Genomic DNA, 12199 nt, shown 5'->3' with positions numbered 1-12199 from the left:
ATGACCACCTGACTCGTCTTGTTCAGGATGTTTAAACAAGATGGAATAGCTCCTTCTATGTGATCATGAGCCTTCTGAAAGAGACGCGACCTCTGTGCATAAGCTGCCGACCACAACTTGCCGGCAACACTGTCAGCCAATGAGTGGGGTTTGCTGGAAAAAAACAGTGATGGTGCTGAAGGCGTTTGAGGAGTTAACCAGGAAAATCAGCTCAGCGACCTCCTGTACTGGCAACATAATCCCATGCATCATTGCTGCTGAGTAAAAAGTTAGAAGAAAGTGGATGTAATGGTGGTACAGCAGAACAGGGAGCTCAGTGGAATAGAGAACTGGGCTACTAATATGTAGACCTGGGTTTGATTCCCAGTCATGCTACCTGCCTGTGCCCTCTCTCTGCCTTGTCCCAGTCCTATGAATAAGTAGCAAGCCTTATATAGTCTCTGAAGCCCGTTGGTGCTGTTGCTTATCCCTGGATTGTTCAGTGTGAAGCGTGTAAGAGCCTACGACTTCCTCTCGATGGGCTGCCAGTCCAGCTGGATGGCCTGGAACAGTGTCTTGCCCAAGGACACCAAAAGGTAGCAAGGCTGGATCCAGGTCTACATCCCACTCAGCTACCTGCTTCACACAGTCCACCCAGCTGTAAATGGGCACTGGCCTTGGCTGGGGAAATGATCTGTGATGGACTGGAGTCCCGACTGTGGGGAGTCAGAGACCGTCATCTACTTCATGCCATGGGATCCAGAGATAAGCACCGGCACCAACGGGCCTCAGCGACCGATAATCAGTCTTTTTTTTTCTTTCCCCCTGTCTGCATATATAGTAATGGTAAGTGCCACACTGGCAGAACCATTTATGAACATTAATACCCATATATGCAATTTATTCTTGCAAGACAGAAGGTATGTAGTACGTGAGTGAATGTGGTGTGTGTGTGACCCCCATCCGCCCTTCCCGATCAGCCTACAACATCCTACTCAAAGCCAACCGACAACTTCTATCAGGAAGGGCCGACCACCAAAACAACACAAAGACAGACAAGAACGAGAGACAAGTGGTGAAGACAATAACTGTGACGTGAGACACTGAGGAGACGGAGCCCCATACAACATACCATGACAAACAACCACAGCAACAGTCTGTTGTCTAATTAGTGAGCATCCATACCCTACTCTAGGACACCAGAGTGTTAATCCTCTTAGGAGCACCCAAAAACCGAATTGTGGTGACGGCCAAAAACACACAACCATCCGCACACAGAGACCCAGATCACAGCTAAATATCCGATCACTACTGTGGCTGGTGTGTTGGGCCAAGACAAGAGTACAGAACCTTACCATATGATATGGACCACCCCGGCACGTCAGAAGCCACACTGCTGGCCGCGAGCGACTATGGAAGTGGGTCCAGGACACAGGGCCCCGGGGGAACCAGGAGAAAAAGGGGCAGCGGAAGGGCACAGGGGCCAGGAAAGGCAGTCCCTAGAGCCACCGGGCAGCACAGCAAACCAACAGGGAAGCGACCCGACGGCACCGGAACGCACCCCCGACAACACCCCTCCCCACGGAGGCACAGGGAGCTGCCCCATACCCAAGGGAAGTGCACAGGGTGCCGATAATCAGTCTTAATTGAATTCCAACTTACACAACCTTACAGTTAGTTTGTACCTAAAGTTCCACGGGACAAGTACGATTTCGAGGTGCTCGAAGGTGTTTTCATTGCAGCTGATGTGAAATTGGTCTTTTGAATGTGACACAAAGTGAACTGAAGCGTGTTACGTGACATACATTTGATCCTCTGAATTACTTCTGTGTTCCTGCAGCCGGAGGGAGTAGAACAAACCTTCTCAGAGACGCTGTTCCTGGAACTGCTACCAGGGAAGCTGAACAATTCCAGGTCCATCTCCTTCTCCTTTCCACCAGATGTGGTGCCGGGCAGCCAGAGGGCCCACGTGGCAGTGGTTGGTATGTTTGTCCTTCCTGTTCTGCCAGCGGTGGCCGTATGTCAGGTCACGTTATATCTACGTCCAGTCACGTACGGTGGTGTGGACACCTTTGTCTTTGCGTTTAATGGATAAATTTGGGTATATGAACTAAAATCTCAGTGTTGGCCTGAAAACACAAATAACTACATACATAAATAATTACATACATTTAGTTTGCACACAGCGGAAAAGTAAGTATTGTGGCTTTGTCTGAGGTCAAGGTCAAATTTGACCAAAGAAATGTCTAAGAGAACAGATTTTTGGTTATATCTGTACACTTTCAACAAAGTTGATCCCAGCCTTTCATTTTTACTTTTACATCAAGCAAATAAATATTTCAGTAGCCATGAAAAGAACTGCCAGGAATCCTGGTATGAAAATGATATTAGTAAAATGCATATGACATAATTTCTCTACTTTCAGGGACAGAAACACGGCACTTTCTCTGCGTTTTTGGGCAAATTACATGCAAACAAAGTGAAAATGCAAAGAAAAAGTGAGGATGTGGTGGAAAGTGGACATGTGTTTGTTTGTGACTCGGAGCTCAAACGTGTCGAGGCGCTTTTGCAGGCGAGATAATGGAGCTACTTCGGTTAGTGTCGGCTAACATTTACCGACACAGCGTCTCCCACTCGCCCCGTCTTCCCTTCTCCAATGGGACCCGAAGAAAAACCCTGCACTTTTCACTTTTGTTTCAGTGATTGCAGCCGAAAACAAAACAGTTCATCTTCACATGTAACGTTATGCTGTATATATATTACACAACGGAGCAGCTGTTCCCATAAGTGGTCAAATCCCGCGGTATGATGCAGGGTTCAAACGACACTGCCCTGCTCTGTACCTTTGCCTGACAAGTCTTTAGAGTCCTGGCATTTCCAGATGTACTGTTTAGTCTGAAACTCAGACTCCGGCCTATGACTTAGGGTGATGACCCGGTGTCTTGGTCTTTCTGCAGGATCCTTCTCCACCGCTGGGAAGACTTTGTGTCAAACATATGGTTACCAGGACTTTTGGGGCCCCTAACACCTTAATCTTATCCAGCTGCAGCCTCCAAATAAGCACTTTATAAGTGAGGGCCACAGTTACTGTTTGGTAGGTTATTAATTACAATTTTCTGTCTGGAGTGACTTTCTTTTGGTCTCACCAGAATCCAGAATTATTTCATGAAACCATTATTTATATAAATATTTCAAGATGTTTTTTTTAATGGCAAATAAAAGAAAATCTGAATGCTGAGTCAGTCAAGAGACTCAACAGATGTGCGGCAGGTATTTGGTTCAAAATGCTTTTAAGTGGCGCCAGCTTTCCTTTTCTTCATGGGTTGAACGGTGCTTCTCACTGATCACTGTGGTATCAGGTCGTGTCTTTGGGTTATCAGGCCCCATCACTGAGGATTTATACAACAAGCTGCTCAGTGGGTCCTTTGGTTTCCATAGGTGACATCTTGGCCTTGTCCATCAACAACCTGGACGCTCTGGTGCAGATGCCTGTTAGCTGTGGAGAGCAGAACCTAGTCCACTTTGCTCCAAGTGTTTATGTTCTCCAGTACCTGAAACTGTCGTTCCAGGACAATGAGGAGCTCAGCAGCAGGGCTTTGGGCTACATGATGGAGGGTAAGACACCTTATTACGAGTCACTGACATAAATGCACCATACTGACCCGAATCACTAATGTAGCTGGAACTATGTCCATGGCCAGGTTTTTATGGTGTTTTATACCTGGAGTGGGCTCGACTTAAACAAGTGGGCTTTTTTCAACACTTTTTTAAGCAGTGGAACAGTTTGTAGCTACTTCATACCATGTTCTTAATATCAGGATTAGTTGGTGAAGTTGCTTCTGTGACTTTACGCTCGCGGTGGCAGTGAGCTAGCTAAAAGCAGTCTGCCCTGGTTTCACAAAAATGTCTTTTCCTCTGCTTGCAGTGTTGAGATAAGTACGTGTTCATATGCATTCTATTCATTTGGGCTGGTGCTTTTTTATTTTTGAATTATATTTTAAATAAAGATAAAGACATTTTCTACTTTTGTGGTTTTTTTTCTACTGATTTTCTAACTTCAGAGCCTTCTGGCTAATGTGGGGCTTCTGAAAATAAGGTGGCCACCCATCGAGAACATTTCATTTTGCAGCATCTAAATATGGTATTTAGGACAAACTGCTGAGGAAGGTGGACCGTGGAGACATGGATTATCCTGCAGGTCTCCTCTGAGACCTTTCTTTGCATGTTTTAATATTTCCTTTCTGCTGCCGTTGTGAGCTAAAGTCGTCACTCCGCTGATCTGCTCATGGTCCATAAAGCCACAGCCTTCTCTATGCTCTCATGTTTCCATCTTTATTACATGCTTGATTACTTAGTGTTTGAATAACCCACATTTTGGCCAAATGGGGGAAAATTATGTTGAGCCTCTAAATAACTTGACAAAAATGGACAGAGCTACACAACGTTCAACAAATAGACAACTGACTTATTTATACTACACTTAGTATTCTTTAAGTGCCTTTGGACGTTTTCTGTCTGTGGTGATTTGAGTTTTTCTTTGTGTTTTGGACATCGTGGTGAATGTGTTTTTCACTCTAAGGATATCAGAGGCAGCTGTCGTACCAACGGGACGATGGTTCTTTCAGTGCTTTTGGAGCCAGTGACGCCTCGGGGAGCACATGGTAGGTCACCAATTTAAAAATGTTACTGACTCAACCAAGTAAGTTACATTTTAACAATTCTTCTAAGAATCTTGATGAAAAGTTTTTGTCATAGCTTTGAATGGAAATGTAGCTGAGTGATATACGTCTTGACACTTGACCAGGTCACTTTCAGGGGAACCCCGACAAGCCAAGCAAGTAGGAACATATTTCAATCTGGATTTCAACTTGCTACAGAAATACTCTTAGATTTTTTAAAAATACACGTGTATTTGATTAGATATACTTCTGTTTGAATTTTGACGAGAGAGTGAATATATATTGACTTGCAAATGGTGACATTTATCTGGCTAATTTTCGCCAAATCCGATGGGAACATAGGTTTCAACCTGGAGTTGAAATTATTTTTAAGGGTCAAGCTACAAAAAAGATTTTTTTTTCTTTCAAATTTTCATTGACTTACTCAGGAAAGGCACAACAGTTTTCAAATGAATACAAGATATATTGTGTTGATAATACTGAAATTTGGTGAGAGCTTTGGACTTGACCTATAACAAATTGTGTAAAATTTTGAAAGTCACTTGGATCAACTAAATAGGGGTGGTGGCCAAGTGCTTAGTGCACTTGGTTTCAGTGCGGGAGGTTTCCGGTTCAAACCCCACCCCTTCCACATTCCTCCATGTCATGTGGAGTTGCGTCAGGAAGGGGATCCGGCGTAAAACTTGAACTTGCTGTGGCGACCCTGACTGTAAACAAGGGAGTGGCCAAAGGGACTTACTTGGATCAACTAAATAGATCAATGATATTTTAAATTAATATTTTGCCACTGCAAGACAGGCTATTTCACAAACACTTTTTTGTTTATTATTTAATTTACAATTTTTTTCAAAAAGATTGTGCCTAATCTACATTAAACACCTTTTGGTAATTTAACAAGAGTTTTGAATGGATTGATTGGTGGAGTGTTCTGAGCCTGTGCAGTGTTATGAATTCTGAAGGTTTGTTTTCATTACCATATTATCAGGCGTACAAGATGCATTTTTTACTAGTGTGGGAGGCCCTGTCACCTATACTCAAGTGAGACTCTAATAATTATAGTAACTATTTATAGAGGACTTTCATAGGAATCAAAGCATCAAACAAAACAAACTCCAGTAATAAAAAAATAAATACCAATAATAGGTACACTACAATAATACACAATAATGCCAAATGAATGAGCTGATAAGAGTACAGAAAAGAGGTGCAACTTTTACTCCAGTGCAATTTATATGTGGGATTAATCTCCCGCTGGCTGAAGGGGGATTATGTTGTGGCCATTTCTCTCCATTTGTCCGTTTGTTTCAAAAAGTGTATACACGTTCTGAAATCAGTTACTCTCACATTTTAAGGAGGAATTTTGTGTCTTGGTATAATTCCTTGTTATAGGTTGATAATATGCATATTATAATACGAGGTCTGCGAGAAAAATAATGTACCTTTTTATTTTTTTCAAAAACTATATGGATTTGAATCACGTGCGATTACATCAGCCAACCTTGAACCCTCGTGCGCATGCGTGAGTTTTTTCACGCCTGTCGGTTACGTCATTCGCCTGTGGGCAGGCTTTGAGTGAGGAGTAGTCCACCCCCCTCATCGGAATTCCTTTGTCTGACTTCTTCCTGAGAGACTGGCACTTTGCTTTATCAAAATATTTCAGAACCTGTGAGGCAGATCGAAGTGGACACCATTCGAGAAATTCAGCTGGTTTTCGGTGAGAATTTTAACGGCTGATGAGAGATTATGGAGTGTTACTGTCGCTTTAAGGACTTCCCACGGAGCGGGACGTCGCGCCGCGCTCTGAGGTGCCGTCGTCAGCCTGTTTCGAGCTGAAAACCTCCAAATTTAAGCCTCTGTTGACCCAGGACGTCGTGAGAGAACAGAGAAGTTTCAGAAGAGCTCGGGATCAGCAGTTTATCCGGACATTCCACTGTTAAAGGAGATTTTGTAATGAAAGACATGCGGACGGATTGGCGCGTCGGCAGGCAGCTGGCGCGGCGCACCGCCACAGGAAAAACACCTCCTTGTTGATAACCATTTGTAAAAACCAGGCGGCTTTTGATGGTTTTCAGTAGAGTGAGTATCTGAGAAATTGTTTAACAGCTGGACATGTTCCAACTTGTCCTTAAGGCTTCCAACGGAGGTGTTTTTCCTGTGGTGATGCGCCGCGCCGGCTGCCTGCCGACGCGCCAATCCGTCTGCACATCTTTCATTACAAAATCTCCTTTAACAGTGGAATGTCCGGATAAACTGCTGACTAAGGCTAAGCGTAAATTTGGTAAGATTGTAATTCACTTCGGCAGTAATGACACCCGGTTACGCCAATCGGAGGTCACTAAAATTAACATTAAATCGGTGTGTAACTTTGCAAAAACAATGTCGGACTCTGTAGTTTTCTCTGGGCCCCTCCCCAATCAGACCGGGAGTGACATGTTTAGCCGCATGTTCTCCTTGAATTGCTGGCTGTCTGAGTGGTGTCCAAAAAATGAGGTGGGCTTCATAGATAATTGGCAAAGCTTCTGGGGAAAACCTGGTCTTGTTAGGAGAGACAGCATCCATCCCACTTTGGATGGAGCAGCTCTCATTTCTAGAAATCTGGCCAATTTTCTTAAATCCTCCAAACCGTGACTATCCAGGGTTGGGACCAGGAAGCAGAGTTGTAGTCTTACACACCTCTCTGCAGCTTCTCTCCCCCTGCCATCCCCTCATTACCCCATCCCCGTAGAGACGGTGCCTGCTCCCAGACTACCAATAACCAGCAAAAATCTATTTAAGCATAAAAATTCAAAAGAAAAAATAATATAGCACCTTCAACTGCACCACAGACTAAAACAGTTAAATGTGGTCTATTAAACATTAGGTCTCTCTCTTCTAAGTCCCTGTTGGTAAATGATATAATAATTGATCAACATATTGATTTATTCTGCCTTACAGAAACCTGGTTACAGCAGGATGAATATGTTAGTTTAAATGAGTCAACACCCCCGAGTCACACTAACTGTCAGAATGCTCGTAGCACGGGCCGGGGCGGAGGATTAGCAGCAATCTTCCATTCCAGCTTATTAATTAATCAAAAACCCAGACAGAGCTTTAATTCATTTGAAAGCTTGTCTCTTAGTCTTGTCCATCCAAATTGGAAGTCCCAAAAACCAGTTTTATTTGTTATTATCTATCGTCCACCTGGTCGTTACTGTGAGTTTCTCTGTGAATTTTCAGACCTTTTGTCTGACTTAGTGCTTAGCTCAGATAAGATAATTATAGTGGGCGATTTTAATATCCACACAGATGCTGAGAATGACAGCCTCAACACTGCATTTAATCTATTATTAGACTCTATTGGCTTTGCTCAAAAAGTAAATGAGTCCACCCACCACTTTAATCATATCTTAGATCTTGTTCTGACTTATGGTATGGAAATAGAAGACTTAACAGTATTCCCTGAAAACTCCCTTCTGTCTGATCATTTCTTAATAACATTTACATTTACTCTGATGGACTACCCAGCAGTGGGGAATAAGTTTCATTACACTAGAAGTCTTTCAGAAAGTGCTGTAACTAGTTTTAAGGATATGATTCCTTCTTTATGTTCTCTAATGCCATATACCAACACAGTGCAGAGTAGCTACCTAAACTCTGTAAGTGAGATAGAGTATCTCGTCAATAGTTTTACATCCTCATTGAAGACAACTTTGGATGCTGTAGCTCCTCTAAAAAAGAGAGCTTTAAATCAGAAGTGCCTGACTCCGTGGTATAACTCACAAACTCGTAGCTTAAAGCAGATAACCCGTAAGTTGGAGAGGAAATGGCGTCTCACTAATTTAGAAGATCTTCACTTAGCCTGGAAAAAGAGTCTGTTGCTCTATAAAAAAGCCCTCCATAAAGCTAGGACATCTTTCTACCCATCACTAATTGAAGAAAATAAGAACAACCCCAGGTTTCTTTTCAGCACTGTAGCCAGGCTGACAAAGAGTCAGAGCTCTATTGAGCTGAGTATTCCATTAACTTTAACTAGTAATGACTTCATGACTTTCTTTGCTAACAAAATTTTAACTATTAGAGAAAAAATTACTCATAACCATCCCAAAGACGTATCGTTATCTTTGGCTGCTTTCAGTGATGCCGGTATTTGGTTAGACTCTTTCTCTCCGATTGTTCTGTCTGAGTTATTTTCATTAGTTACTTCATCCAAACCATCAACATGTTTATTAGACCCCATTCCTACCAGGCTGCTCAAGGAAGCCCTACCATTATTTAATGCTTCGATCTTAAATATGATCAATCTATCTTTGTTAGTTGGCTATGTACCACAGGCTTTTAAGGTGGCAGTAATTAAACCATTACTTAAAAAGCCATCACTTGACCCAGCTATCTTAGCTAATTATAGGCCAATCTCCAACCTTCCTTTTCTCTCAAAAATTCTTGAAAGGGTAGTTGTAAAACAGCTAACTGATCATCTGCAGAGGAATGGTCTATTTGAAGAGTTTCAGTCAGTTTTAGAATTCATCATAGTACAGAAACAGCATTAGTGAAGGTTACAAATGATCTTCTTATGGCCTCGGACAGTGGACTCATCTCTGTGCTTGTTCTGTTAGACCTCAGTGCTGCTTTTGATACTGTTGACCATAAAATTTTATTACAGAGATTAGAGCATGCCATAGGTATTAAAGGCACTGCGCTGCGGTGGTTTGAATCATATTTGTCTAATAGATTACAATTTGTTCATGTAAACGGGGAATCTTCTTCACAGACTAAAGTTAATTATGGAGTTCCACAAGGTTCTGTGCTAGGACCAATTTTATTCACTTTATACATGCTTCCCTTAGGCAGTATTATTAGACGGTATTGCTTAAATTTTCATTGTTACGCAGATGATACCCAGCTTTATCTATCCATGAAGCCAGAGGACACACACCAATTAGCTAAACTGCAGGATTGTCTTACAGACATAAAGACATGGATGACCTCTAATTTCCTGCTTTTAAACTCAGATAAAACTGAAGTTATTGTACTTGGCCCCACAAATCTTAGAAACATGGTGTCTAACCAGATCCTTACTGTGGATGGCATTACCCTGACCTCTAGTAATACTGTGAGAAATCTTGGAGTCATTTTCGATCAGGATATGTCATTCAAAGTGCATATTAAACAAATATGTAGGACTGCTTTTTTGCATTTACGCAATATCTCTAAAATCAGAAAGGTCTTGTCTCAGAGTGATGCTGAAAAACTAATTCATGCATTTATTTCCTCTAGGCTGGACTATTGTAATTCATTATTATCAGGTTGTCCTAAAAGTTCCCTAAAAAGCCTTCAGTTAATTCAAAATGCTGCAGCTAGAGTACTGACGGGGACTAGAAGGAGAGAGCATATCTCACCCATATTGGCCTCTCTTCATTGGCTTCCTGTTAATTCTAGAATAGAATTTAAAATTCTTCTTCTTACTTATAAGGTTTTGAATAATCAGGTCCCATCTTATCTTAGGGACCTCGTAGTACCATATCACCCCAATAGAGCGCTTCGCTCTCAGACTGCAGGCTTACTTGTAGTTCCTAGGGTTTGTAAGAGTAGAATGGGAGGCAGAGCCTTCAGCTTTCAGGCTCCTCTCCTGTGGAACCAGCTCCCAATTCAGATCAGGGAGACAGACACCCTCTCTACTTTTAAGATTAGGCTTAAAACTTTCCTTTTTCCTAAAGCTTATAGTTAGGGTTGGATCAGGTGACCCTGAACCATCCCTTAGTTATTCTGCTATAGACGTAGACTGCTGGGGGGTTCCCATGATGCACTGTTTCTTTCTCTTTTTGCTCTGTATGCACCACTCTGCATTTAATCATTAGTGATCGATCTCTGCTCCCCTCCACAGCATGTCTTTTTCCTGGTTCTCTCCCTCAGCCCCAACCAGTCCCAGCAGAAGACTGCCCCTCCCTGAGCCTGGTTCTGCTGGAGGTTTCTTCCTGTTAAAAGGGAGTTTTTCCTTCCCGCTGTAGCCAAGTGCTTGCTCACAGGAGGTCGTTTTGACCGTTGGGGTTTTACATAATTATTGTATGGCCTTGCCTTACAATATAAAGCACCTTGGGGCAACTGTTTGTTGTGATTTGGCGCTATATAAAAAAATTGATTGATTGATAAACTGCTGATCCCGACCTCTTCTGAAAGTTCTCTGTTCTCTCACAACATCCTGGGTCAACAGAGGCTTAAATTTGGAGGTTTTCAGCTCGAAACAGGCTGACGACGGCGCCTCAGAGCGCGGCGCGATGTCCTGCTCCATGGGAAGTCCTTAAAGTGACAGTAACACTCCATAATCTCTCATCAGCCGTTAAAATTTTCACCGAAAACCAGCTGAATTTCTCAAATGGTGTCCACTTCGATCTGCCTCACAGGTTCTGAAAAAATTTTGATAAAGCAAAGCGCCAGTCTCTCAGGAAGAAGTCAGACAAAGGAATTCCGACGAGGGGGGTGGACCAGTGCTCACTCAAAGCCTGCCCACAGGAAAATGACGTAACCGACAGGCGTGAAAAAACTCTCGCATGCCCACGAGGGTTCAAGATTGTCTGATGTAATTGCACGTGATTCAAATCCATATACACTCAACAAAAATATAAACGCAACACTTTTGGTTTTGCTCCCATTTTGTATGAGATGAACTCAAAGATCTAAAACTTTTTCCACATACACAATATCACCATTTCCCTCAAATATTGTTCACAAACCAGTCTAAATCTGTGATAGTGAACACTTCTCCTTTGCTGAGATAATCCATCCCACCTCACAGGTTTGCCATATCAAGATGCTGATTAGACACCATGATTAGTGCACAGGTGTGCCTTAGACTGCCCACAATAAAAGGCCACTCTGAAAGGTGCAGTTTTATCACACAGCACAATGCCACAGATGTTGCAAGATTTGAGGGAGCGTGCAATTGGCATGCTGACAGCAGGAATGTCAACCAGAGCTGTTGCTCATGTATTGAATGTTCATTTCTCTACCATAAGCCGTCTCCAAAGGCGTTTCAGAGAATTTGGCAGTACATCCAACCAGCCTCACAACCGCAGACCACGTGTAACCACACCAGCCCAGGACCTCCACATCCAGCATGTTCACCTCCAAGATCGTCTGAGACCAGCCACTCGGACAGCTGCTGAAACAATCGGTTTGCATAACCAAAGAATTTCTGCACAAACTGTCAGAAACCGTCTCAGGGAAGCTCATTTGCATGCTCGTCTCAACCTGACTCCAGTTCGTCGTCGTAACCGACTTGAGTGGGCAAATGCTCACATTCGCTGGCGTTTGGCACGTTGGAGAGGTGTTCTCTTCATGGATGAATCCCGGTTCACACTGTCCAGGGCAGATGGCATACAGCGTGTGTGGCGTCGTGTGGGTGAGCGGTTTTCTGATGTCAGTGTTGTGGATCGAGTGGCCCATGGTGGCGGTGGGGTTATGGTATGGGCAGGCATCTGTTATGGACGAAGAACACAGGTGCATTTTATTGATGGCATTTTGAATGCACAGAGATACCGTGACGAGATCCTGAGGCCCATTGTTGT

At 43.1% G+C, this 12199-nt stretch overlaps 1 protein-coding gene across 1 annotated transcript in view; it reads left to right on the top strand.

The window, feature by feature from the left end:
- cd109 (CD109 molecule) overlaps nucleotides 1-12199 on the top strand; it is a 57028-nt gene that overhangs the window by 22461 nt on the left and 22368 nt on the right. Inside the window, exons 21-23 of the mRNA XM_034195114.1 lie at nucleotides 1820-1961; nucleotides 3418-3594; nucleotides 4559-4640. Coding sequence (XP_034051005.1) covers nucleotides 1820-1961; nucleotides 3418-3594; nucleotides 4559-4640 — 401 coding nt within the window. The remainder of the gene's footprint in view (nucleotides 1-1819; nucleotides 1962-3417; nucleotides 3595-4558; nucleotides 4641-12199) is intronic.

Source organism: Thalassophryne amazonica, chromosome 19 (genome assembly GCF_902500255.1).
Source record: "Thalassophryne amazonica chromosome 19, fThaAma1.1, whole genome shotgun sequence".
In the NCBI taxonomy this organism is placed as follows: Eukaryota; Metazoa; Chordata; class Actinopteri; order Batrachoidiformes; family Batrachoididae; genus Thalassophryne; species Thalassophryne amazonica.
Note: the sequence above shows the minus strand (reverse complement) of the source record. Positions and strands in the feature narration are given on the sequence as shown.